At 57.0% G+C, this 24,415-nt stretch overlaps 10 protein-coding genes across 10 annotated transcripts; 3 read left to right on the top strand and 7 right to left on the bottom strand.

The window, feature by feature from the left end:
* Nucleotides 1-19: 19 nt before the first annotated feature.
* Nucleotides 20-3,360, bottom strand: K437DRAFT_256938 (uncharacterized protein). The gene is made up of 4 exons (XM_013387422.1): nucleotides 1,812-3,360; nucleotides 1,615-1,730; nucleotides 865-1,518; nucleotides 20-766 (listed from the first exon to the last, which is right to left on the bottom strand). The coding sequence occupies exons 1-4, from the start codon at nucleotides 3,011-3,013 to the stop codon at nucleotides 453-455; spliced, it is 2,286 nt and encodes a 761-aa protein (XP_013242876.1). The 5' UTR covers nucleotides 3,014-3,360; the 3' UTR covers nucleotides 20-452.
* Nucleotides 3,361-3,609: 249 nt separating this feature from the next.
* K437DRAFT_256936 (putative ATP-binding multidrug cassette transport protein) lies at nucleotides 3,610-9,276 on the bottom strand. The gene is made up of 8 exons (XM_013387421.1): nucleotides 8,692-9,276; nucleotides 7,135-8,617; nucleotides 6,869-7,054; nucleotides 5,533-6,783; nucleotides 4,865-5,456; nucleotides 4,617-4,767; nucleotides 4,030-4,526; nucleotides 3,610-3,946 (listed from the first exon to the last, which is right to left on the bottom strand). Exons 1-8 carry the CDS (start codon nucleotides 8,871-8,873, stop codon nucleotides 3,930-3,932), a joined length of 4,359 nt encoding a protein of 1,452 aa, XP_013242875.1. The 5' UTR covers nucleotides 8,874-9,276; the 3' UTR covers nucleotides 3,610-3,929.
* Nucleotides 9,277-10,001: 725 nt separating this feature from the next.
* On the top strand, nucleotides 10,002-11,021 carry K437DRAFT_256935 (uncharacterized protein). Its single transcript, XM_013387420.1, has one exon. The coding sequence runs from the start codon at nucleotides 10,257-10,259 to the stop codon at nucleotides 10,782-10,784; it is 528 nt and encodes a 175-aa protein (XP_013242874.1). The 5' UTR covers nucleotides 10,002-10,256; the 3' UTR covers nucleotides 10,785-11,021.
* Nucleotides 11,022-11,104: 83 nt separating this feature from the next.
* On the bottom strand, nucleotides 11,105-13,052 carry K437DRAFT_268693 (putative FAD-dependent oxidoreductase; the record flags this gene model as incomplete). The annotated part of the gene is made up of 3 exons (XM_013387419.1): nucleotides 11,105-11,180; nucleotides 11,265-12,725; nucleotides 12,790-13,052. 3 exons carry the CDS (start codon nucleotides 13,050-13,052, stop codon nucleotides 11,105-11,107), a joined length of 1,800 nt encoding a protein of 599 aa, XP_013242873.1.
* A 544-nt stretch (nucleotides 13,053-13,596) lies between these two features.
* K437DRAFT_130690 (uncharacterized protein) lies at nucleotides 13,597-14,612 on the bottom strand. The gene is made up of 2 exons (XM_013387418.1): nucleotides 14,091-14,612; nucleotides 13,597-14,008 (listed from the first exon to the last, which is right to left on the bottom strand). The coding sequence occupies exons 1-2, from the start codon at nucleotides 14,435-14,437 to the stop codon at nucleotides 13,639-13,641; spliced, it is 717 nt and encodes a 238-aa protein (XP_013242872.1). The 5' UTR covers nucleotides 14,438-14,612; the 3' UTR covers nucleotides 13,597-13,638.
* Nucleotides 14,613-15,294: 682 nt separating this feature from the next.
* On the top strand, nucleotides 15,295-16,301 carry K437DRAFT_236388 (uncharacterized protein). Its single transcript, XM_013387417.1, has 3 exons — nucleotides 15,295-15,557; nucleotides 15,647-16,125; nucleotides 16,208-16,301. The coding sequence occupies exons 1-3, from the start codon at nucleotides 15,522-15,524 to the stop codon at nucleotides 16,224-16,226; spliced, it is 534 nt and encodes a 177-aa protein (XP_013242871.1). The 5' UTR covers nucleotides 15,295-15,521; the 3' UTR covers nucleotides 16,227-16,301.
* Nucleotides 16,268-17,853, bottom strand: K437DRAFT_256930 (Ribokinase-like protein). The gene is made up of 4 exons (XM_013387416.1): nucleotides 17,278-17,853; nucleotides 17,075-17,195; nucleotides 16,441-16,985; nucleotides 16,268-16,369 (listed from the first exon to the last, which is right to left on the bottom strand). Exons 1-4 carry the CDS (start codon nucleotides 17,544-17,546, stop codon nucleotides 16,339-16,341), a joined length of 966 nt encoding a protein of 321 aa, XP_013242870.1. The 5' UTR covers nucleotides 17,547-17,853; the 3' UTR covers nucleotides 16,268-16,338.
* Nucleotides 17,854-18,319: 466 nt separating this feature from the next.
* Nucleotides 18,320-21,408, bottom strand: K437DRAFT_130659 (uncharacterized protein). Its single transcript, XM_013387415.1, has one exon. It carries the CDS (start codon nucleotides 21,179-21,181, stop codon nucleotides 18,377-18,379), a length of 2,805 nt encoding a protein of 934 aa, XP_013242869.1. The 5' UTR covers nucleotides 21,182-21,408; the 3' UTR covers nucleotides 18,320-18,376.
* K437DRAFT_130658 (uncharacterized protein) lies at nucleotides 21,409-22,299 on the top strand. The gene has a single exon (XM_013387414.1). The coding sequence runs from the start codon at nucleotides 21,637-21,639 to the stop codon at nucleotides 22,126-22,128; it is 492 nt and encodes a 163-aa protein (XP_013242868.1). The 5' UTR covers nucleotides 21,409-21,636; the 3' UTR covers nucleotides 22,129-22,299.
* K437DRAFT_130657 (uncharacterized protein) lies at nucleotides 22,300-24,354 on the bottom strand. The gene is made up of 3 exons (XM_013387413.1): nucleotides 22,644-24,354; nucleotides 22,476-22,582; nucleotides 22,300-22,391 (listed from the first exon to the last, which is right to left on the bottom strand). Exons 1-2 carry the CDS (start codon nucleotides 24,255-24,257, stop codon nucleotides 22,556-22,558), a joined length of 1,641 nt encoding a protein of 546 aa, XP_013242867.1. The 5' UTR covers nucleotides 24,258-24,354; the 3' UTR covers nucleotides 22,300-22,391; nucleotides 22,476-22,555.
* Nucleotides 24,355-24,415: the final 61 nt, after the last annotated feature.

Below are 24,415 nucleotides of genomic sequence, written 5' to 3'. Positions count from 1 at the left end.
ACAGCGTCGTCGACAAGTCATCGTTGGTTGTGCGGCGCGTTGAGGGTGTTTGGTGTCCATTTTCCGGGGAAGACAGCATAGTTTCCGGTAGATTCTCATTAGATCTAGCTGGCGCCGACAGTTTGGACGCGTGATTGGTGACAATGAGGGTTACCGGGTGTTCAGGCACATTCTATGCCTCGTCGCTGCTACGGCTCTCACGCTTGCCATCAACAATAGCAAGAGAGACGTTGCACTCTCTCGGACGACCCAGCCTGTGCCAGCCACCCATCATTGCGACCACACTGTCACGCAAGCGGAGAAATCATGGTACAGTACAATCATCCATCCGTCCCCTCATCCGCGAGAAGGAAATAGTGGCAAGCGTGGCGCGAAGCGAAGCTAGGAGAGATGCGAGCCTCTCAGGCGCGCGGGCGCTAGTACAAAAAGACGCGCGCGGCGTGCGTCGCCATCTACAAGCAGCATTTCGCAGCGGAGGCGGCGGCGTGCACGCTCTTCTTGTCCTTGATGGCGGGCACGTCGAGCATGGGATTGCGGCGGAAAAAGCTGGTTGGCTTGAGCGCAAGGCGCACGTGCTCGGCTGGCATGACCGGCCCGTCTTCGGGGCGGACGACATGCGTGATGCCAACGGTGGCGAACGAAACAATGTCCGTGTTCTCGATCGAAGCGCTTCCATCACCGACCCAACCGAGGATCGAGTCGGACGGTGTCGCGAGCGTCTGCACGCAGTGCTTGCCGGCCGGGTACTTGCGGTCGTCGGCGTACGCTGTCGCGCACGAGTGAGCGTGTCAGTACCATCGCCGTCAAACACGGGTCACAGTAGTGCGCCGCTGGACGCGGAGAGGGTCGGGCCTGCGTACTCACGGACTGTCCAAAAGTGGTGCGTAGCAAAGGGCGCGCGTTTGGCGACGATCGAGTCAGGCTTGGCGTACAACCGCGGCTGGTTGGTCGTCATGAGCTTGTAGCCGACAGGCTTGCCGCTGGCATAATGCGTCCTGTTCTCATTGACAAAGATCCAGCTGCGCTCGCTGTCGGTGTGCGCGTCACGCACGGCCTCGCCGGCGGTGCGGAGCGTGCGGCGGTGCGCGTCGAATGCATTGCCGGCCCAGTTCTGCGCACTGCCCGTCGCGTGCGGCGACGGTTCGATTGTCTGCTCAACCACGCTGTTGCGCGGGCCGTCAATGTGCGGGTCGATGCGCACGCTGAATAGGTGCTGGTGGATGTGCGCAGCAATCTGCGGCGCGACCTCGGTCGCGTACGTCGGCTTCTCGCCAGGCGCAAGCAGCGTCACGTTGAGGATACCCGTCAGGCCAATCTCGCACTCGAGCGTCCCGTCGAGGCCGAGCAAGAATGCAACGCGGTACTCGTAGTTAGCCACCGTGTAGACGCTTGAGATGATCAGTTTGCGGTTGCGCACAACGGCCGTCTTACCGCCAACGCGGAAGTCGGTGTGCTTCCAGCCCAGACCGGCGTCCTCTTCGTGGATGCAGATTGCGTTCTTGATCGTCAGTGGCGTGCCTGCCGAGCGAAACGGAACGGAGGGGCGGGGCAGCGTGGGATGGAGAGAAAGTCAGACGCCGGAGCCCTATCATGGGTGGCGCAACAAAGACGCACCGTCATGCTGTGCGACTACACCATCCATATATTCGATTGAGCCGAGGCAGTCACAGCCGAGGTCGAGCGAGTTGGCGAGATAGCCGAGGCCGTACTCGCCCACATCGAACGCGAACCTGTGCGGCCATGGGGAGCAAGTGGTAAGAGGGAAAAAAGCAAAAAAAAAGTGTCATCGCATGGCGCTAGGGCGGGCTCACTTTTTGTAGTGCGGAAAGTCTGGTTGGCCGTACGGGACGACCATCTCGCTGATGCTGATTCGGTAGAACAACGGGCGCTCTGCATCGCCGTCGTCCGTGTCGCGGTACGAGATGGTGCTGAGCACGAGGCCCTCGCGTGGATGGAAGCCGACGTGGAGCTTCCACTTTTGCCACGTGAGCAGGTTGCCGCGCCGGACGAATGATACCCCGTCGGGCTGCACAACGTGCAGCGGCTTGAGGTCCGCGCGGAAGCGCAGGCGCTCGGGCCCGTGCAATGCCTGTTCTTGCTTTTGCTCGGTGCCTGCAGGAGCGGGCGCAGGATTGACCGCTGTGACCGTTTCGGGGAGGTACTCGTGCTGGGCGCGGGGCGGTGGGAAGCGTGGGCGCGTCGCGGGGTCCGGTGCGTCGAAGCTCCCCGTGGCGGGCGGAGCGGTGGAGCCGTTCTGTGCGGTTGTCTGGTCCTTGTGGGGGCCGAGGATGCGGTGGGGCGTGTAATCGATCGCGAGCACTTCACCGGTGTTGACGTCAAGCACGGGGAAAAAGTCCATCGGGTGCGCGTACAAGTTCTCGTGCGGGCCGTCGAAGCGCGCAAACAGGAGGGCCTGCTGCAGGCGGCGGCCGGGCCAGCGCTCGTCCCAGCCAATGGACCAGCCGTCTGCGTAGATCTGCTCGGGCGCGACGCCGACGGCGGCGGCAGCTGCAATGACAGCGGGGTGCCTGCGCACGTGCTGCTCTGCGCTGCACAGCTCCTCAGGTGTCAGACCCGGCTGCACGCCAGCGGGCAGCTTGTGCGCCGAGACGACCTTTGCGGTGGGGAGCGCAACGACGAGCTCCCAGGCCTGGCCGCCGCCTGGGGCACCGGGCTGCGTGTCGATGGCGTGCACCTCGAGCTGGCGGGGGACGCCGGAGCCGTCAGACTGAGTGGCTGCGCCGCCGGGCCAACGGAGGGCCTCAATGACGTTGGCCTTGGGGGGTTCCTTGAGCATGACCGAGCAGAATTTGAGTGTGGCGGCAGGGACGCTTTCATGCTGGTGCTCGCTGCTGGCCAGATAGGCGCGCACAGCCGCGGTCGCTGCCGCGAGCTCTGCCGCGGAGGGCGGGTCGAGCGGGTGCGAGGCGAGCGGGGCCTTGGCCACTGGCACCGGGAGGGGCTCGTTGCTTATGGCCGTAGCGGCTGGAATGGTGGTGGCGACGGGGCCCATGGCGGGGCGAGGCGGGGGGTGGAACAAGTAGGAAGCACAAGTGCGGTGGCGGGGGAGGTGGGCACGCTCTGACGGCAGGGCGCTGGCTGGCTGGCTGAGGAGAGGGTGGTGCGAGGTTGTAGGAAGGATGAGAGAACAAGATACAGCCAGTATATACTATCCACGCAGTGACTCCACTCGGCATGGCCTATCGGCTATCTATGCCTGTCTAATCTGTTTATCGCAGTCATTCAGTGGCCGAGTGCAGCCGCGGGTGGGAGCGCAGCAGAGACAGCTGCAAGGTGTTCCGCCCCTGCGGCCCAGTGCCAGCGCACCTGTGACCTGTGCTCGTGGGCTATTGCCCATCGGTTCCAAACCGCAGGGAGCAGGCACATATAAACTTTCCCACGCTGAGCAGTCCATGTATATATATATTTTATATGCATTATATATCAATGGATTTATTTATTTATACATGAATGCATGGATATATGCATTTATGTAGTGAGTGGCTCGCTGGCCGTGTCCGCGCGTGGGTGCCGCCAGCCCGACTATCTATCTATTTATATAAATAGATAGATATATATTGCTTGGCACACGCGCACTAACAGCGAGCGCTTTGCATTTGCATTGGATCGTAACCTGGATATGGATTGCACGAGACAGAAACCGGTCTTCTACATGTCAAACAAGAGCGCGCCAAGTATACATGCAAGCAGCGCAACAAAACACAATGCGAGTCGGTACCAGATGGTCCTTTTATTCAAAGGGGTGTCGCGTAGGATGGCGCGGAAACGCGTGTATGTATCGTGGTGTGATGTGGTGCACGTAGTGATGGTGACCAGCAACAGAGCCCGGACCCTTCTCCACCCCTGCGGGGCCGGGGCGGGGCGCGCCGGGCATTGGCACGCAACCATGCCTGGGCTCGTCAACATGTTCAGCGGTTCGAGAAGCCTTTTTGTGCATAGAAAGTAGAGGGAGTCAGTCAGCAAGCCATGCCCGTCTCGGGCACTACCAGCGGAAGCCACCGCACTCACGCAGGTACTTGGTGCACAGCATCGTGACGACAGTGTTGAAAGCGATGAACGCGATCATGATGCCCGCGTCCCGGCCGCGCTCGCTGAAATGAATCCCAAATGGCACCATGAACTCGTCACCGCTGGAGAAGGTGCAGTAGCGGCACACGTCTCGCGCGTCCGGCTGCTGCAGGTAGCCTCCCGCCATGGCAATGTACGGCGCCGCCCACTGCGCACACGTCTGCCCTGCTGGTGGCGTGAACGGGATCAGCTCGCTCGCGCTGCAGCGCAACTGCAGCCCGTGGAACTCGTTCGCGATCAGCGGGCTGATTGCAAAGCGCATTGGGTTGAGGTTGTAGAAGAACTTTGAGTACAGCGAGTTCGACATCGCCTGCGGTGGGCTCAGCACGCCGCACGTTAGTGTCAGGATCACGATGATGAACGGCACAAACAGCGTGCTAAAGTAGATGCTCTTGCTGAACGACGCGACCGCACTGCCTGTCGTGATTGCCCACAGCCTGTTGATCGCACAACATATCCACACCCCTCGTAGTCAGTAAAGGGCAGCCAAGTCACACACGCCAGGCTGTCTGCAGGGGTCGACTCACTCGACGATGAAGACCATGATAAAGAAGTAGGCCGCACGGTCTGACGACGTGTTAAAGCCTGTCAGATAGTAGAGTAGCACAAAAAAGATAACCGAGCACACCAGCGCGTACGGCAGCTCGCTGATGATCTGCGTCACTGCAAACACCGTGCCTGTCATCCGTCGCACACAAGAGAGAGATAGACCGGTCAGCATCCCAATCATTGTTACGTGTAGAGCACGGCACGTGAAAAGAGAGCGAGGGCGCACCTGAGAACGTCTTGCTCGTCTCCTCGCGGATCCAGACGGACCGGTTGGTGATCCAGAAGGGCATAATCTGTGCGAGGATGATGGCGGGAATGATTGCGAGCATGAAGATGACAAAGACGCGGTACTGCAGCGAGCTGAGATTGTCGCCGAGCTGAAGGAATAGCAGGCCGGTCAGGAGCGCAAACATCAGGTGTTGGAACACACGTGTGTACTGATACGCTGGTTGGCGCCACGTTGACAGCATTGTCCGATCCAGCACGACCTTGAACTGGACCATCCACGGCGTCGCGTACTCCGTCCGCCGGTCCTCCGGCGTTGGCTTGCCGCGCCCTGCAGCGTTGATCTCGTCGATCCGCCGCAGGTTCTCCTGATACAACTCTGACTCCAGGTAGTGGTCCGCCCAGTCCTTGCTCCCGACCCGCGGCTGGCTCCCCGCGCCGATCGCGTCCAACATGTACTCGGCCGGGTTCGTCGTAGCCGGGCACTGCGCGCCCCGCGCCGCAAAGTAGTCGATCACCTGCTTGCCATCCTTGCCAATCGGCCCGAAGTACACCGTCCGACCTCCGCGCTCAAGCAGCAGCAGACGATCAAACTGCGGTAAAAGCAACAAATCAAACCTATCAGCGACTGACTCCCGAAAGGACACAGGCATCGCGCCCCTTACTCACCGTCTCGAACAGCAGCGCACTGGGCTGGTGGATGGTGCACAGAATCGTCTGGCCAGCATCGCACAGCTTCTTGAGTACACGCACAATCGTAAACGCCGACTGCCCGTCGAGGCCACTGGTCGGCTCGTCCAGGAACAGCAGCATCTCCGGCTTAGCCGCCAGCTCGACGCCGATCGTCACGCGCTTGCGGTCTCCAACGCCGAGGCCAAATCCAGGGTAGCCAATGATCGCGTCCGCGAGGTCCGACAGCTCGAGCAGCTCAATGATCTCCTCGACGTACCGGTCCTTCTCCTCCTTGGGCACGTGGTATGGCTGGCGCAGGTACGCGCTGAAGCGCAGCGCTTCGCGCACCGAGCACATCGGCTCGTGGATGTCCTGCTGCTCCGCGTAGCCGCACTGACGCTGGAACGAAGTGTCGATATTCTTGCCCTCGATCAGACGGTCGCCCTTGATGACACCAATATTCTTGCGGTCCGCAAGAACGTCCAACAGCGTCGTCTTCCCCGCACCCGAGGAACCCATGAGTGCAGTCATGGTGCCGGGCACGACAAAGCCGTCGACATTGTCAAGCAGCTGCTTTTGGCCGCCTTTGACCGGCACCGTGTAATTGAGCTTGGACCAGGTGAACGACTGTCCGTGGACTTCGAGCTTCGTATCGACCTTGTTAGCAATATCACTGCGCCGGTCCTCAAGCCGCTTGTTGAGCGCCTTCTCTTCCTCGCTCGGCACCTTCTTGACAGTCATGGCCGATGCGAATGCGCCTTGGTCCATCAGCTCAATCGCGGCGCAAGTGATGACGATGAGGCCAATGAGGAAGGCGAAGAGGATGCCGACATTGCGCCAGAGATGCGCCTTTTCGTATCCGAACGCCACTCGCAGGTAGTCGAGACCGACGATAATGTCGGACCCGGGCTTAGCACCTGCGACGGTGCATACCTGATTTGGGCCGATACCGCTTGGGTAGTTAGGGCCGCTGGGAAGCACCTGCGCACCATCGCACGTGAAGTTGGTGTGTTGGAACTCGTTGATCATCATACCTTCAAATGCGTAGAAAATAGGATTAATATAGCTGATCCAGAAGAGCCACCTTGCCATTGCCGCTTGCGGAACCACGTAGCCTGCCCAGAGCGTGAGCGCGGCCATGACAGACGCCGCGAGACGAGCCGCAGAGAAGAAGTTGCGCGTGATCGTGCCGAAGAGCGAGAACAGCGCTCGGAAGGCGTAATAAGACACTAGCACGATGAGCCAAGCCTGCGGATGAGACATGATAAATTCCGTGTCAGTGTTGATATTCAAGTAGAAGGGGGCTTGCCCGTTTTGGGTCGAGGAAACGCACCGTGAAGAAGGCGCCTGCAGAGCGGTGCAAACCAGCCATAAAGTAGAGGATGATGACAAACAGCGTCGCGCGGGGAATGCCGAATGGGAAGTCCGCGAGGAGTTGTGCAACCATCAAAGCTGAGGGACGATAAAATGCGAAAGAAGCCTGTCGAGCGAGGATCGGCCGTCCTAGCATTTGGCTTGGCTGTGCATCAGGTGGAGCGAGGAGATTGTTATACGTCAACAGCGGGCTTTGTCGATGGAGGACGCAGAAACGGAACTCACCAATTCGGCAAATGCACTAAGCGCGTTAAAAAGGAGCAAGATGAAGAGGACACCGCCGCGAGTGAAGAGGCCTGCCGAGTTGGTGGGCAGTTCAAAGAAGAGGCCGCCAGCCAAGAGGGCGATGACGATGGAGGTAATGTAGGACATACAAATGTCAAACTTATCGCCGATGATCATCTGCATCTGGCGGAGCCAGAGCGCGTAGACTTGCTGGGCAAACGAGACGGTGTACTGGCTCTTCCTGCCAGTGCCAGGGTGTTTCTGCTCCATGACGGCCACCCTGAATTCATCTGCGCGCTCCTTCTCCTCGGCCTGCACGGCCTTATCGAACTGCGCTTTTTCGTCCATGGCCTCCTGGAAGAAGCGGCTGGCGCGGTAGGCCTTCTCGAGCTCCTCGGGCGAAGTGGGCACGTCAGCCTCGCTGCGGCCCTCCTGGAAGATGCGCTCGTACCTGTCCGTGCAGCCTGTCACATAGTCAGCCGACGTCTGGCGCGGACGGTCGCCAAAGCCAAGGTTGATAAAGTACTGACGCGCCTCGGCGCGTGGACCAAAGTAGACGCAGCGGCCTTCATCGATGATAATGACCTTGTCGCACTGCTCCCAAATACCCTCGGATGCCTGGTACGCCGTGAGGAACGAGGTGGTCCCCATGACATCTGTGAGCACGCGGATTGCCTTGGCGTAGTCGAGCGCGGTAGACGCGTCGAGACCGCGCGTGGCATTGTCCCAGCACAGGACCGAGGCGCCGGTAGCGAGGGCCTCGATGATTGAGACGCGCTTGCGCTCACCGCCAGAAACTCCTCGCACAGTTGGGCTGCCAACAAGTGTGTGCTTGGTGTGAGGAATGTTAAACATCTGCAGCAAAGCGTCGCGAATCGTTTTTCGGAACGTCTTGCGCGTGCTATCTGGGAATTTCTGGCTGGTTTGTTTGACGCGCAAGGCAAAGTCGATCGTTCGCTGCACGGTCAGTGTCGCGTGGTGCATGTCGTCCTCCTCGCAGTACGTGACTTCGCCACGGTAGCGCTTGCTCATATCCTGGGCACTGATGCCGCCGTAATGGACATCGCCCTCTGTGTCGATGAAGCCAGTGCGCTGATTGGCGATCGTTTTGAGGAAAGTGCTGCAGCCTGCGCCGGGACGGCCAAGGACGAGGACCATCTCGCCTGGTCGAGCGACGCCGGAAAACCCCTCGAGCAAGTGACGCGTCTTGGGCTTCATCAGGTTGATGCCAACCATCTTCAAAATGCCGAAGATGGGACCGATGATCTCAAAAAGCGCCATGGACGGGATCGTCGGAACGTTCAGAGCCACCGATGCGGCTCCGATGACGCCCAAATCACCCCAGCTGACACCGAGCGACTTGCGTTTCATGCCAGCTTCGCGGCCTTTCTCCTCAGCTCCAGCGAGCCACTCCCGGAGGTTGAACACCTCGGCGTCGGAGCCATTCTTTTCAATATCGCTGCCGCCCGTCTCGGCGAGGAATCTGTAAAGGAGTCAGTCAAATGGTGTCAGCAATTGACGGGCCCGGAAAATGAAAGACACATCCTCAGCACAAACTTTTCGCTCTCTTGCGCAAGTTGTTTCTCGAGCTCGTCGAATTGACGCTTTGCCTGCTCGACGTTGATGCCGTCATCGCTGTTGTTTGGCGTAGAGACAGCTCTGCTCTCATCTCCCATGGCGCCGGGGGCGCCGCCGCCAACAACCCTGCCACTGGGCTGAGCGTCTCCTGGTGCGGACATCGCGCAAGACTTCTTGTGCTTGCTGGCCGTACAGGAGCTATAGTAAGACGACGAGGAGGTGGTCTTAAGGTGGTGTCCTTGAGGGGAACAAGATTGGGATCCAACCAAATGGGAACGTTTCTGCGTCGTATTTCTATTGTCGATGGGGGATGTTCCTTGTCATCACGGTGGTCCAAGCTTCCAAACAGCCACTGCGCATAAACAGTTTCATCCACAAGCAGGCGCATCACGAGTTTGCAGACAGTCGATTGACTCGACCCACCGGGGGCCGTCTCCGTACAACAGAGATCAATCAGTTCAGCTTTGCGCAGCTAGTCAGTCATACATGCAGAGACCGCGGAGCAGCCAGGCTTAACGAAGCACAGCGCATCCAAACTTTCCAGTTCACAATCACAACAATTCACTTCGTCCGGAAGAGCGGGACGATGAGTTCTCGTAAAGTCCGCGGGACTGGGAAAACAAGGGGGGAGATGGACATACGAAGCCATGGACGTCCGACGCGGCTGCTGACTCGAAGTTGAGGAACACCCAGCATGGAAACCAATCGGCCCGCACACTGGCGCCATGGGTGGGTGGGAACCGGAACATATCTGCCGAAAGTGCCTCATAGACCCCAGTGACAGAACGGCGCGTTTTTGGGAAGTTCTGAAAATTGAAACAAAACAATTGGCCAATGTTCTATCAGGGATTTCTATTCTTTTACCGTCTCTGGCTGCAAACTCGGGCGGAAGCCCTAACCCGCTCAAAGCTGCGTAAGCCAGCACAGAACGCTCCAATGCGCAGCCGCCAGGGGGGGCTAAGCAAAACAATGTGCACATGAACAGAGTATTGATGCTCGGCCCTGCACCTGTGGCAAGCCTCCCCTGGCGAAGTGAGTCAATCTATCAAAGGGGGTCGGAATTCGGAAAGTAAGCTAACTCGGACATTAACAAATTCGGCCGCCTGAAAGGGCAGGGGCCGAGCTGACCAGGCCTTTTTTTCCCCTGGAATGGCAGTCTCTTGGCTCGATTGTGCTGGGGATGAGTCACTGATGGCATTCTGATATTACTCTCAAGGCCTAACCTCCCTTTTCTCGATCTTGCCTCCATTCCCCGGATATCAAAATGATGCCACGATACAACATGACACCAGTACTTTCCCATCTTTCTCGTCCTCTCTCTTCATGGCAAGTTCATGAAAACGTCACCGCGTCATCGTTTGTATGTAGATCATCTGTATTCCCCTATCGAGATGAGGAATTCAGCCGGGTGGACGGCGCAAGCCGTGGCAGCATCGACTGCTTAAGACAACCGTGCAGCAGACCACACACTGGTTGCACCTGTCGCAAGTCGAGATCCGAGATGCTTTCCTTCTGGACAACAATCCCAGCAGCGTCAGATCAAAATGCCTACTTCTGTTGCTGCGTGCGTCACTACTTCGGTTCCGCGCCATGTGCTGCTTATTTTTGTCAACAGAGGTTTGGCGTGTAGAGCCGGGATGGTTCGACAGTTGGAGGTTACACCTTCCGTCCTATATGCAACGTATCACCAAGTCTTCTGGGCTTCAAAGGCGCTACCACTGTACATGAATTGTTCAACGTCATCAACACACGGGTACACCTGCGAATATAACTTTGTTGAGGTCGAAACCCGGTTTCTGCACGCCTCTGACGGCGCTTCAATGATGCTTGCGACTACAGTTCATAAACGAGGTAAGGTCTGTTGTATTGATCGCCGTTCTGATGTCTACCTGCACCGCCTCACTGGTAACAACGAGCCGCTCGTCATCACATCTAATAGATGTGTCATCGTAAGACCTACGAATAGCGTACGATTCGTTTTAAACGCGCCGTCCAAGCCCAAAGACATTACTGATATTGTGCACCACAGTGCCAAACTTCCTTTGTTTAGCCAGGTGGAAATGCGACAGTAGCATGAATGCTTTTTTTTCGCTCATAGCTGCCTCGTGTCTGACTTGCCGCTTAAGGTCCGAGTCCCTGTTCATCTGGTTGCTGTTGTGAAGCTGCGAGACATCAATGATTGCAGCATGCCGCATGCGTCCGAGCTTCACGCATGTCGAAGGTGATCTGATTTGTTCTGACGACCACACACCTCTACTTCGCAAAGGGTTTGCCTTAGCTAGAATGCCATGCTACAATTGTCCATAACACCATCAACAATGGCGCATGGCGGCCGAATTTTGTATGGTTCACAAACCAGACCTTGATGCTGCGAAGCGTGCAGCGGTGGCCCTTACGCCTTGGCAAGTGCCAGGCCAGCCGCACGCCCACTGAAGATGCAGCCAGTCAAGAACGAGCCTTCGAGCGCGCTGTGAGACATAAAAAGTGCATAGAGCTGTTGATGAGCCGATGTCTTCATCAAATAGGAACCAGGCACCAGGAGAAAAACCCACTTGTAGCCCATGACACCGCCGCCTCCAAACCCGGCGACCTCCCCAGCAGCGTAGAGTCCCTCGATGGGCGTCTCGCCATCCTCGCGTAGCACCTGCGCGTCCAGATTGGTCTGCAGCCCGCCAAGCGTCTTGCGTGAAATCAAGTTCATGCGCACCGCGATGAGAGGCTTGTGCGCCGGGTCTAGGATTCTGTGCGGCTTGGCCACACGACCGATGCGCTCGGCCCAGTACGAGCGCGCATTATTGATGAGCATCATCTGCGCGTCCTTACTGTACCCGTTCGGGACCTGCTCGTCGCGGTCCTGCACGATCTTGAGCACGTCCTCGTACTTGATCGGCTCCGAGGGCCCCCGCCCGGACTTGGTCGCCAACTCGTTCATTCCGACAACAAGCTCGTCAAGCGTGTCCCGCACGACAAAGTCTTCGCCGTGCTGCATGAACTTCTTCACCGGTTCGGCCCCCCGGAGCACGCGCGAGAGCAACATCAACAAACTCTTGCCCGTCAGGTCCGGGTTCTGCTCACTGCCGGACAAGGCAAATTCTTTTTGAATGATGGTCTGGTCGAGAACAAACCATGTGTAGTCGTACCCAGTCTTGAGGATATGCTTGAACGTCGCAATCGTGTCGCATCCGGGGAACAATGGCGCCGGAAGTCGCTTGCCTGTCGCGTCGAGCCATAGCGACGAGGGCCCCGGAATGACACGGATGCCGTGGTTGGGCCAAATGGGGTTCCAATTCTTCATGCCTTCTGTGTAGAACCAGAACCGCCCTGCATTGACAGCCCGTGCACCCGCGTGCTGGGAAATCTTGAGCATCCTTCCGTCCACGTGATGAGGTACGCCAAGCACCATGTTCTGGGGGCATTTCCCAAGCTTATCTTGCGGCCACATCTCGCGGATCAGATCTGGGCTGCCTCCAATGCCACCAGACGAGACAACGACCGCACGTCCCTTCAATTGGAAATCGCCGACGATTTTGCGAGAGGACTGGGCACCGCGCTCGACATCTGACGGTTCTAGCACGACCCCCTTAACGCCCACGCACTTTCCATCTTCTAGCAGCAGCTCGTCGACTCGATGCCGGAACTTGAACTCGACAAGGCCATCCTTCGCTGCAGCCAGAACTGGATCTCTGAATACGCGCACAATGTCCGTACCGGTACCCCACGCGACATGGAAGCGAGGGACAGAGTTACCGTGTCCGCTTGCGTCGCCACTCCCGCGCTCTGCCCAGCCGACGTTGAAGGTAAGCTTGATGCCGAGTTTGCTGAGGTATTCTCTCATTGGGCCTGCGGCAAACTTGAGATACTCTTCGGCCCATTGCACAGCCCACTTGTCTTCCGTATCGATTTTGTCAAATTGCGCGCTATTGAACCAGTCGCGCCGAGCGAGTTCATACGTGTCTTTGATGCCTAGGCGTCGCTGCTCGGGCGTGTCGATGAGAAACAAGCCACCAAGCGACCTGGATATAGCGGTCAATACATCTCTTCCGATCGAGATTTTCCTGCACATGTTTCTGCACTCACCACCACGCCTGGCCACCGAGGTTCTGCTCCGGCTCCTGGTCGACTATTATCACCTTGCGGCCGCCACGCGTGATTTCGTACGCCGCCGCCAGCCCAGCCAGGCCGCCGCCGACGATGATGACTGCGTCGCCGCCAGCAGGTTGGTCAACGGAGGAAGCCGCTGTAGAGGCAGATCGACTGCTGTTGGCTGATGAAGGAGTTTTGCTCGTGGCGACCGCATTGGCTGCGGATGAAGCCGCAGGGTCGGTGGCTGTTTGTACCATGATCTGTAGATGTGAGTGATGGTAGCCTAGGGAGGAGCGGGGAAGAATTTCTCAAGCGAACTGCCACTGCCTTTTGGAGAGGGAGGACTGATACAAAGAGGAAGATCACAGATGAGATGCAAACACCCTTTCCATTGCACATCTGTCGGGTCCCTCGAAGGCCTCTATATATATATATATATATATATATATCGGCTCCATAAGAACGAGGATTGGATTGCCCCAGGCAGCAAGCTGAGGTTCAGCAGTATTGCGGGGCCAGAGGTGGAAGTTGGAGAGTGTGCGGATGCGCCTATTGCAGCACAGAGGCCCGGGGAGTCAAGTGCCCGAGAGCCGAGTTGTTGAGCCGAACGGGGAGCCGAACATCAAGGCGCGAGCAAATAGATGCCAAGAACAGCGTTACAGCGCCCATGACAAGTCGGAAACCCCACGTTGTCTTTATTCAAGTATTAGCCACTGGTGGACTTGCCATGATATCAAACTTGCTGCGTCGCTCGGAGTAATATTGAAGTTGGATTGTCCATGACAAAGTGTTGTATTATATTATTCTATACAGGGGTGCGCAATGGGCATGCAAGGTGCCGCCTCACAAGCCAGCCAAGTCATGGGAGTAGCTCGCCTGTTGGGTCCAGCCATCGTCAAAAGCCAAATCATACGCTAGTCCCTTGGGCGCCTTGTTGGCAGGGTCGTAGTTTATGTAGAATTTGTAGCCGCTGACCGCAAAGCTGTAGCCCGTGTGCTGCTCTTGGAAGTCTGCATTCGCCGGGCTCGCGTTGTCGCCGAGGAAGGACACGACCTGGTATTTGAAGAACGTGCTGGAGGAGAATTGGAACTTCTGGCTGGCTTGCACGCTACCGGACGAAAAGTCGCACGGCGAGGAGACGAGCGTGGCATTTTGCGACTTAAGCGCGCTGACACCAATGCAGTTGCCGGGGATAATGGGGTCCGAGAGGTAGCTAGAAAAGGGAACGACCGTGGGTGGAGGATGTCAGCATGTCGGGTACAAACGTCGAGAGGTATGCTTGTGACACTGCTCACCCGGTGTATGTTTGAACGGATCCTTTGCCCACTCCGCCATCGTAGGTGTGGTCGCAGCCATACGGCAGGAAGAAGAAGGAGGGATAGTGGGCAACCTTGAGCGTGCTCTGCAGTTCTTCGAGACCACCGTAAGGAGATTCTTCAAAGCCTAGATAGAGTTGCGGGGTGCCATCGTTGTAGATGCCGATACTAGACGTGTTGAAGCCGAGATACGCCGGCTTGGAGAGCAGCTTGCAGTTGGCCGGGAAAGAGCTCGTCGAATCTCGAATCGAGAGGGGCACAATTGGAGAGGCGCTGACGAACGCCGCTGCGCCGGAGAGGGCCATAAGTGCAGTCGCTTCTAGCATGGACACGGCGTTGAAGTAGTCCGAAGAGTAGTTTAAGCGGGCAAGACAAGAAGGAAAATGATGGTTGCTGGATTAAGGGGAGAGGAAACGGGAGTCTGGTGTGCAGGAGAGCCTGCCTATATATAAGCTCATCCAGAACTTGCGCGAACCATGGTATGTGAATTGTAGGTGCGTTGGTCCTTACAAATGTTCGAAAGATGGTGTCATCCAGTCCAAATCGGTCCAGCTCTCTTATGTGTGTGTGCCCTGATGCTACATCGATCATTCTGATTCCAATGGGATGAGGAGCCCCGGCGGACCAAGTCGATGAGCCGATGGGATTTGAATTGAACATACAAATGCACGTCAAGAATGCTGTCCGGTGGACCTTTTGGTGACGCAGTGACGCTCAACCCTCACCCGGACTTGGCGTCCCTTCAAACGTTCTATGTACGTAACCCGTGGTGCACAGGTGGGATACTGGTCGGATGTGCGCTCTGCATCTGGCGAACCCCTTCTGCATCCAGCCACAGCCACAACTGTTGCCTGCGAGAGCAATGCCGGTGTTGGAATCCAGGCGAACTATCATGTATTCGGTGTCGTAATCCCGCTTCCTTCCTCCTCTCGCGTTCCGTCGTCACCATATCATTGTCCATCATATCACCACTCCACCTGGCGCCCACGCCGCTGTGTCACCGGAGTTCCATCGGCGCAGCAAACGCGGGGTGGCACCGAGATTTTGCATTAGTTCTTTGGGCCTAGGCCTAAGGCTGCCCCCCCACGGTCGTTTCCACGTCTTTTCCGAGTTCCGTGATTGCGATTTTTTCCCCTTTGGCCGCAACTCATCTCCTCCGTTTCCCCCCATCCTGCAGCAATCCAGGCTCTCAGCCACCACCACCCACGGAGGGATTGCTTGCTGTTAAGCTGAAAACCCTCAAGACAAAGCCGACGGACGCCCATGCTGCGCATCAATCTGCTTGTGGACTGTTCTGCTCGGTTGCTTGCATCTGATATCGAAGTCTTCCGCCTGACAAGTTACAAGTGCAGCGAGACTACTCGTTGATCATCCTCACGTCACCAGGGACCCCAACAGACTACCGCCATCATGAGGATCAATCACTGCTACTTCTGCAGCAAGCCGGTTCGTTTGAATTCATATTCTTGCTTCATATTCTTGCTTCTGTTAAATGAAGGTCAAAGGCGCTGACATGTGCCGCTTCCATCTGACAGACCTACCCTGGTTCCGGCATGATGTTCGTGCGTAACGACTCCAAACAATTCATCTTCTGCCGCAGCAAGTGCCACAAGAACTTCAAGATGAAGCGTAATCCACGCAAGGTTCGCTGGACCAAGGCGTTCCGTAAAGCAGCGGGGAAAGAGATGACAGTGGATGCCTCGCTCGAGTTCGAGAAGCGACGCAATGTGCCTGTCCGCTACAATCGCGAGCTGATGGCTGCTACATTAGCCGCCATGTCTCGCATCCAAGAGATCAAGGAGCGCCGCGAGCGCGCCTTCTACAAGGCCCGCATGCAGAAGGCCGGAAACACCAAGCAGGCACACAAGGAGAAGGACAGGATGGAGGTGCATCGGAATGCCCATGTTCGGGAGATGCTGCGCAAGAAGAAGGAACTGGCGCCAGAGCTCGAGAAGATCAGGGTCAAAGCGAAGGCCAAGAAGAGTGCGCTGCAGACTGGTGGAGGGATCAAGATGTGAGTGATGCATCACTTGACGTGGGAAGGAGAGCATCCGAAGCCTCTCACTGACTTGCGAATATCTATTCCCTTTGATCAGGTCGATGGATGTAGACTGAGAGAACTGCACACAGCAAATTCCCAGTGTAGACTCGGTTGTATTTGTAATGGGCATTGTTCAAGATCTTTAAAACATATTTCTCTACAGTGCAAGGCTGCGGTGCGGCGGATCTACAATGCGGCCGATGGCTCACCAAAGAGCCTGTCCAGCAGTACGGTGAAATATCAGTGTTTGCTCATGGCGTATTTCTCTCCCTACACTCAACAGCTCACTTTGCATAAGCAGGGCCTACCTCCTCGAGCAGATCATTAGCTAGCATCGCCCTCCCCTTGCGTCGGAACCCCTCGCGGCTGCACGTCCTCGTCGTGATAGATCCACCATACCCCGCAAGCAACGGCAATCTGTCGTCCGCGATCCGGGCTCCTACATTTTCCTCTGCACTGACGCCAGCTTGATAGACGGACGCCCACGCGAGGAACGTGCCAAGGCAACCAGAAAGAATGTCGCCTTGTCCGCCTGCGCGTTTGAGCCCACCCTGCTCGTCGCAGATCAGCACTTCTTTCCCGTTCGTGATGCGGTCCACGCGGCCTTTTTCGAGGATCGTCGGGCCCTGAAGCGCAAGTGCAAGCTGCTTGGCTGCATTTTCGCTGTTGGCTTCCTTGGAATCGATGCCCATCCTCTTGCACAGGCGGCCAAACTCAACGACGTTCGGTGTCAGGATGCACTTTGTGTAACCTTTCACAACATCTGGCTCGTTCTGTACGAGCCACAGGCCGTCAGCATCTACTACGATGTATATGTCGCTTTCTCGAGCCAGCTGCAGATGGAAAGGGGAGGCAGTCAGCACAAAATTGAAGCTCGGGCGCAACCACGGAACCCAGCACGGTGCTGCGTATCCACACATACCTCCATAGCAATTTTCCCACATGATTGCATGTGCTTGTCGCGACCTAACCCCGGACCAACAATGACACTGTGTAATCGCTCGAAGATACCTTTCATCTCCTTTTTGATATCGTCGTGTGACCTGGACGCAAGCCGCAAGAATATATATCACTTGTTAGCACCAGAAGTGTGCTGTTGTCTCCCTGGCCCTCCGCTCCACCCACTTGTTCTCATCGAGGATCCTGTGCACAATCAAATCCGGGCTGTACGTCTTGATGACATTGCCTGCGCTCGGCTCACAAATCGTATGACTCATATCTGCGCCAAGTCGCATGCAGGACATGCTCGCAAAGAAGGGCGCTCCAGTGTAGTCGCGCGAACCACCAACGACCCCTACACGACCCGCTTGACCCTTGTGCATCTTCTCCGACAGTGGGGGGACTATCGATCGCACCTCATCGAGAATTTTGTGGCGAGTGGCGGCTGAGGGCATAGTGGCTGCTTTTGTTGATGTGCTGCTGCTCACGGAAGAAGGGGTATGCGAGTGAAGTATGGTATGCATGATTGGAGCATTGGGAGGAGTCGGGGTGCATCGCACGTTCTGGAGCAAGTTGCATAGGATTTATACACGATCTGGCCTCTCTTCCTTTTCCAGGTAGCGTCGGGTTGATTGAAGGTACCTAGTGAACTCGATGGGGTCCAAATGAAGTGTGCAACGAGGTCAGGTTTCCAGCAATCCCGCTTCTGAAGCCCCTTTTGGTGAAAGGACAAGAGGTCCACCGCAATTGAGAGAGTTGCGTCATCGCAAGTTGAATCAATTACGCGCATAAGGTTCACTCGTGTAACAACTACCATCATGCATTTACACATATCTCAAATGTTTATTTGCTGTGATTAACATGTCACTGCCTCATGGCAAGTCGCCGGGAGGTGTAGGTCTCCAGAACCTTAGTTGACTCCGATTGACGTTCACACTTGAAAGTCGGCTTCCTCCTTTATAATCGCAGCAGGCACTACATTGGAAGGTCTGATTTCGGAGCAGCTATACAAGATGCAGGCTAGGTGTGGGTAACCCGCTTGTCAGTTGCAACATCATGAGTGCCAAAGTTCTGGTTAATGTCGTGAAATCATGAGGCATGAGAAAGCGTATCAATATGCTACAAGAAGACAAGAGATCCAGTCTCTCGCCCGTCACCCAAGGATGAAATAGTTTGGTCACTCCTTTACAACACGGTCAAAGAAAATGCCCGTGAAACGAGCAGAGAACTTGATGCGTCTCCATGAAGTGAAAGGATCGAAAGGTCGAGCAGTGTGGCTGCCTTTCTAGAACGCGCTACCAACCGGTACCGGTCTCTGGGCCTGTTGGCCCGTCAGTGACTGCAACTCTTGCGACTGCGGCTGTAGCTGCGGCTGCTGAGCCGGCTGAGCATCATCCAGACTATCTCTTCTGACGACGCTCGGTCCACTGCCTATTCTATGTACGTGCCGCGAGCCAGCGCGAGCATTATGCGAAAGCTTCATCACCTGTGCCAAACTGTGGCTGTTGGCTGGGCCGAAGGACACGGCCGAAGAGGCAGACTTCATCGACGTACTCGAGGTCGACACGGGGATGCCCGATGGAACACCCGTTTGGCTTGGTTTGGTTCGAGGAAGATTGTGAACAGCTGTTGTTGGCGTCACCTCTACGGATTGGGATTCTGTGCCTTCAGACACAGATTCAAGCAAGGTCGACCGCGTGGTGTCGCTCGGGTCCCACGTGCCATAAACTTCGCTCCCGACGCCGCTGACAAGCCCATTGATCGCTTGGCTTTGGCGCCGGCTGCTCTTCCCCATTGAATCGCTGCCGGAAGATGGCGTACGGAGCCGGCTGCTAGGCTGTGGGAACGACGCCGCGTTCTGCATGGGCCATTGCATTAGATCTGGAGTTGTAGAGGCTGACGTCGAGCCGCTTCGACTGCCAGAACGTACATCGCACGCGAGACTTGAAAATCGGCCAGTTTGTTGGATGACTGGGTCGTCGATTTCCAGCGGAGACCCAAGCTTCTTTTCTTGGTCCTCTGACGCCGGTAATTGGCGCTTCTGCTTGATCTGTGCGATCACATCTTTCAGCTCTGATATGACGACTGTCTTTCCAGCGCCATCTGCAGGCTTCGGCTGCGACTGCTGCTCTGCAAGCTTTTTGGCCCTCTGTTCCCTTACCCGAGCGATACGCTCGTCCCGCGAAAGGCCCACCTTGGCGCTAGCTGGATCAAAGTCGACAAGACCAGCGATGCTTTCGAAGACCTGTTCCAGGCCAGGGGGCGGCAGATACTGCGGGTCGGTTGACTGCTTCACGAGGTCCATCAGGTCGTGATCAGCAAGCGGCGAAGAATCTTCCATGGTGATAACACCAGTCAATCCCTGGTCCTGCTCCTGCCATGCATCTTCATCAGCCTCTTGCGGCGACTCAAACTCTCGAGGCCCAGCGACAGGATGACGAGGCGAACTGCTGCTGGGCGCAGGTGGTGGCTTGGGGCTGGCGCTGCATTTGAGCTCCTTGTTGAAAATGTTCAAACCGCCTTCCCATTCGGCAGAAAGACTTAGTAGATCCTCCTTGATGCTCTCGAACATCGTCTCGGTTGGCTGCCATGACGAAGTACCGCTGAGGCCTGATTGGTGGCTGCTTAGACTAACAATCGTGTCTGCGTCATAGCCATGGAGCTCAGGTGGGTTTTTCACGTGCAAGTCCCTCGCACAAGCTCGGAGCTTCAGCTGAATGGAGCGCAGCAGGATACCCATCGTGTTCAGTCGATCCTCCAAGGCAGGATGCCCTTCTAGATCGCCGACCTTGGCCTGCGACGGGGGCTTGAGAAGAGAACTATCCGTAGCGTTTTTTCCGGCTGCGTCTAGCCCCATTTCGGCGCGCAACTCCTTCACAACGTCCTTGGACAGCAATGCGAATAGATCCGTTGCTGATGCCACCAGCCCGCGCGCGTCCCTCCAGTAGCTTGCATCTGCATCAAAATGAAGAGCAAGCAGACGTACAAGCATTTTGCGTCGCGTACGATGCACATGCTCGTGCCGCATCTGCAGGCCGGCGATGGAAAGTGGATCGATTGAATTAGCTGACTTTTCAGGTTGTTGCATGACAACGCCTGAGCGTTGTGACGGCACGCGACTCAGTGACGTCCCGCCTGTGCCAGGAATTGGGCTGACCCGGCCGAGCATGGACGGAGAGGAGGCGCGATCACGAGAAAAGGACAAGTCTCCAAACGGCGCTAATTGGCTGAGCGCGACTGAAGCATTCCCCGCCCCTAAGGCAGCCCAGTTGTTGATCCCGAAAGATGCTGCGGAGGTGGTAGATGACGAATAGCTCAGTCGCTTTGAGTAATTTGTGTCGGTGCCGTTGCTTGGTGTATCGGAGTGCACATATGCAAGACGCCCAACACCGGTGCGGCGCTGAGCATCCAGGGAGGGGGTGCCGCGACCGCAACTGGCAATGCTCGAGCTGGTGCGCAGCGGATCTTCTAGGTTGACCGAGCTGCGCTTGCTGGCGCTCGTCCCTGCGGCAGGTGACGTGGCCGGCGACTCGATCGATTTGGTTCCATTTGCCAGCAAAGACAACCGCTTGTACCCAGAGCGCATAGTTTGCGGGCTTACGGCAGTCTCCGCATCTAGGAGGCTTGAGCTTGACAGCAGCGACAGGCGCTTTGCCTTGGAAGCGCTGCTTGTCGGCCTTGAGAGTGCGTCGAGTTCACTTTGAAGGTCAGCGGCAGGATCCATAGAGGTGCTAACACCTTCGAGCAGCGAGTCCTTTGCGTCCATCCCTGCAACAGCAAGTGCTCCATCCAGAGAGTACATTTCCTTGAGCAGCTCCCACTCTTCCTTGTCCACCAGCTCATCGAGCTGATTGGAAATATTGACGCAGCCGACTTCCGCCTCGTCCATAACCCGCGCAAGCATTTTTCGGAGCGGCAGCAAGCGCATTTGCGACTGCGCACCTTCGTAAGACGGTCCCATTTGCGACGTCGTCGAGTACGACGTTAAGGCCGAGTAGCGAATGCTGGTCACATCGTCGTGTTCCGGCAAACCATCAAAGAGCGAAGGCGAGGCTCGCCCAGCAGTCGAGCCAGATGGCGCGGAGGACATGCTGAGAGACTGGCGTCGAGCCTCTCGGCCAACCGAGCCGGTGCGACTGAGGCGACTAGTTGCTGCTCGAGAAGACGCAAGTGGGCGTGGAGGGGAAGACAATGCACTCAATGCTGCACTGCTCACGAGCTCAAATGCGCTTCCTCCGGATGCCTCGATTCGTGAGATCGGAGGCAGCGGATGCGTGCTGGTGGGAAAGCAGAGGTGCTCATGTTCAGCTGTCTGCTCTAGCAGATCAGCACATATGAACTCGAATTTGCGCTACTCACAGCTTGAACCCTCGCCCGACAACCTCAGCCTCTTTGATGGCCACGAGGGCCTTTTTGACCTCCACGTCCCAGTTGCGCAACTGTTCGACCAGCGACTTGGCCGCTGCAGCTCCCTCTCTCGCCACAGCTCGTCCGAGCTTGCTTGAAGCTGCATTTATAAACTTCTCCTTCGTAGCAAGCGCATAAATGCTATTGCCAACAGCTTCCGCAGACTTGTGGCTGAGCCAGTATCTCAGCGACTCTTCCTCCGGCGTGCGATCATGCAATTGGAACCCGATGACGATGATCCAGGCTGTCATGACGAGGAGCAAGACTGTGCGGAACCACATCGATGGGCTGTCTGCGGCAAAGGCGAGCGGAAAGAAGGTGATGATGAGCGCATTGCGCAGCTCGCGCCCACGGCGACTGAGCGGCGGCAAGGTCGTTCCAGCCCCGGCATGTCTCGCCTCGAGTGCCTCGAGCTCGAGTGTAGAGCTGTTCACGTGCTTGCGCAGATCATTCCAGTGCTCCCACTCGCTTCCGCCAGAGGGTGCCGCAGGCTGCGCATTATTTGTAAGCGAGGACGGACGCTGTGAATGTTCGGCGGAGCTGTGCTTGCTGGACACCCCATCGCCATCGCCACTGACGCTGCTGCTATCCGCTGCTGTCCCCACTGCGCTGGGCGGCGCTTCGTCGTAGAACGAGATGCTGAGCGACGGCGTGAGCAAGAACGACGTGCAAATGAGATACTTGAACTTTTCGGCAAAAGCATTGGACATCGATTTGGAGGCCCAGGGAGCCTTGTTGTCCAGCACAGCTGTTGCGAGAGATGCAGCCGTCTTCGTGTCTGCGTCAGTGTCATTTTCACCCGTGGTGATTGTCTCCGCGGCGGTGCCCCCAGGTGTGTGCGCTTCTGGCGACTGGTTCGGCAGCAGGGAAACGAACCCGGTGAGAACAATGCTCTGAATGTGCAGAAACCGAAGGGAAAAGTCTGAATGAGATGCGTCCAAGGCTGCAAAAGCTGGCTGCCGAGATTTAGCACTTACTAGAAGCGATAAAAAGAGTGGTAGGAGTGTACATCGGACAACCATGTGGAGCGCATCGGCAAGATATCTGCAGAGCTTGATCAACATCGGAAGAGGAGCTTTCGCCACTGCTGACGATGTCAGAGCGGCTGCTTCTCCGTCTGCTCCATTCCGCATCGTTCCAGTCACCTGAAGCGAACCCACGCCACTGGATCTGAACTCCCTCGCTGGGCTCCTGCTCCTACTTGCAGAGGTGTTGACGCTCGCGCGGGGAGACATGCGCTTCCTCAGTTCGTCACCGCCGCTGCGTCCACCGATGCCTGTGATGGTTTCAAAGGAAAGCGCGCTCTCGTCTAAGAGTTTGGGGGAAGGCATCATACCCCGGCTTCTGGCTGAGAGCTCTGGCTTGACTCGCTTGTTCGCCGCAGTAGCTCCACCAGCCCCAGCACCAGCTGAAGCGGCGCCAGCCGCAAGAGCTCTGTCCTTGCTGAGCGTCGCCCACGCTTGTTCCCCTTCTTCCATACCGCCAAAGCCGAAGTCAAGAACTCGAGAAGAGGAAGGGTTCGACGATGAAGGCACGTCTCCCCATTGCCCGCTGCTGCGCACAGAAGACGAAGCGCTAACGACACTGCAGCGCGCTAACGCGGATGCAGAAATGGTCGCAATTGCGCCCGCGCTGCCCTTGCTAGCAAAGGTGGGCGACTGATGCAAGCTCACCGTTGTCCCTTTGCGTCCGATAGTTGGTACTGCAACGCCGCTGGCACTCATGATGGACTGCTTATCAGCATCCGCATAAGTGCTTGCTGCACCCCCAATCGGCCGCGTGCTCTTGCTGCTGGCAACTGAGAGCGGCCGAGGCGGCGGTGCAGGCATCTTAGCGCTCAGGTCCCACGCCCAGGCTCGTGCGCGATGTCGTCCTTGTTCGTTCTCGATATCATCGCCGCCATGAAGGTCATCTCGTTCAGCCTCGGACGATTCGGACGTGTCTGATGCGGTTGTGTTCGGGTCGGGGATGGAAGGGGTAGGACGGGGAGAGGAGCCGGGCGGGAGGGAAGCTAGAATGTTTGTCGTGGATGATTGCGTTGCAGACGTAGGAAATGGGGCTTCATGCTGCGGTAGTGGTGATGGAGGTACATCCTTGTTCTGGTCTACAACATAAACTGGTTGTGATGGCGATGTGACTTCAGCCGAAGTAGAACGCAAGCCGAGCCCCTGCAGCTCTTGCTGTTGCGAGGATATTGAAGTGCCACTGGGAGCAGATGCAAGACTTGACGAAGAGAGAGTATGCTCTGACCATGCCGCATGCACCTCTGCTTCTGCCGCAGCAGCAGCGCCTAGCTCTTCTTCGAGCGTTGTCGCGCTCGCGGAGCGTAAAAGATTCCCGCAATCACCGCTTCTACTAACGCTGCTAGCATGAGTGTGATGTATCGGTTTGCATCGGAAAGAGTGTGTCCCTGGAGGTTGAGTGGCCGCTGCTGATGAGGATGGTAAGGACGACACAGCGTTGTCATAGGCCATAGCTCCCCCAGCGCCTGTACCAGTGCTCGCAGAGCCTGTGGAGGACGACACAGAGGAAGATCTCGAGCTAGATGGCTGATGCCTTGAGCTGGAAACTTTTCTCCCAGCTCCAAATGCGGTGCCTAGCATTCCGCGAGTCATCTTCCCTCCCTTTTCCTTGCGAAATGATGATCTGGAGGAGGCGCCGACTGCAGCGGCACTTCCTCCGGAACCGCCTCGTTGATGGTGGTACTCCTTGAGATACTCCGCGAGCGGGGTGTGAGGCTCTATGTATGGCTCTGCCATGATTCTCGTTCAAGCACAGCTCTAGATCAAAGGTGATGGCAAGCCGTCGTTGCTTGTCCTTTGCTCGGCCATCAGGAATACCGCTCCGCAGGCAGGAGGCGAAGCGGTCCCTGCCACCAAGGAACGTGCTACCGCCCTGCCGCGTATGGGGTAAGCGA

The sequence above is a fragment of the Tilletiaria anomala genome, assembly GCF_000711695.1.
Source record: "Tilletiaria anomala UBC 951 chromosome Unknown K437scaffold_49, whole genome shotgun sequence".
Classification (NCBI taxonomy): Eukaryota; Fungi; Basidiomycota; class Exobasidiomycetes; order Georgefischeriales; family Tilletiariaceae; genus Tilletiaria; species Tilletiaria anomala.
Note: the sequence above shows the minus strand (reverse complement) of the source record. Positions and strands in the feature narration are given on the sequence as shown.

Coding starts and splice junctions, on each gene's coding strand:
- K437DRAFT_130658 (XM_013387414.1), top strand. CDS start 21,637: ATGCTATTGCCAACAGCTTCCGCAGACTTGTGGCTGAGCCAGTATCTC.
- K437DRAFT_130657 (XM_013387413.1), bottom strand. CDS start 24,257: ATGGCAGAGCCATACATAGAGCCTCACACCCCGCTCGCGGAGTATCTC. Junction 22,583..22,643: donor GTGGCGTGGGTTCGCTTCAG/GTGACTGGAACG, acceptor CATCGTCAGCAG/TGGCGAAAGCTCCTCTTCCG.
- K437DRAFT_256938 (XM_013387422.1), bottom strand. CDS start 3,013: ATGGGCCCCGTCGCCACCACCATTCCAGCCGCTACGGCCATAAGCAAC. Junction 1,731..1,811: donor GACTTTCCGCACTACAAAAA/GTGAGCCCGCCC, acceptor ATGGCCGCACAG/GTTCGCGTTCGATGTGGGCG. Junction 767..864: donor GCACCACTTTTGGACAGTCC/GTGAGTACGCAG, acceptor CGTGCGCGACAG/CGTACGCCGACGACCGCAAG.
- K437DRAFT_256936 (XM_013387421.1), bottom strand. CDS start 8,873: ATGTCCGCACCAGGAGACGCTCAGCCCAGTGGCAGGGTTGTTGGCGGC. Junction 8,618..8,691: donor CTTGCGCAAGAGAGCGAAAA/GTTTGTGCTGAG, acceptor ACTCCTTTACAG/ATTCCTCGCCGAGACGGGCG. Junction 4,527..4,616: donor ATCATGGTCTTCATCGTCGA/GTGAGTCGACCC, acceptor TGCGATCAACAG/GCTGTGGGCAATCACGACAG.
- K437DRAFT_256930 (XM_013387416.1), bottom strand. CDS start 17,546: ATGCCCTCAGCCGCCACTCGCCACAAAATTCTCGATGAGGTGCGATCG. Junction 17,196..17,277: donor AGGATCCTCGATGAGAACAA/GTGGGTGGAGCG, acceptor GCTTGCGTCCAG/GTCACACGACGATATCAAAA. Junction 16,370..16,440: donor GTAGGCCCTGCTTATGCAAA/GTGAGCTGTTGA, acceptor ACTGCTGGACAG/GCTCTTTGGTGAGCCATCGG.
- K437DRAFT_256935 (XM_013387420.1), top strand. CDS start 10,257: ATGCCTACTTCTGTTGCTGCGTGCGTCACTACTTCGGTTCCGCGCCAT.
- K437DRAFT_236388 (XM_013387417.1), top strand. CDS start 15,522: ATGAGGATCAATCACTGCTACTTCTGCAGCAAGCCG. Junction 15,558..15,646: donor GCTACTTCTGCAGCAAGCCG/GTTCGTTTGAAT, acceptor TCCATCTGACAG/ACCTACCCTGGTTCCGGCAT.
- K437DRAFT_130659 (XM_013387415.1), bottom strand. CDS start 21,181: ATGTCCTCCGCGCCATCTGGCTCGACTGCTGGGCGAGCCTCGCCTTCG.
- K437DRAFT_130690 (XM_013387418.1), bottom strand. CDS start 14,437: ATGCTAGAAGCGACTGCACTTATGGCCCTCTCCGGCGCAGCGGCGTTC. Junction 14,009..14,090: donor TCCGTTCAAACATACACCGG/GTGAGCAGTGTC, acceptor TCCCTTTTCTAG/CTACCTCTCGGACCCCATTA.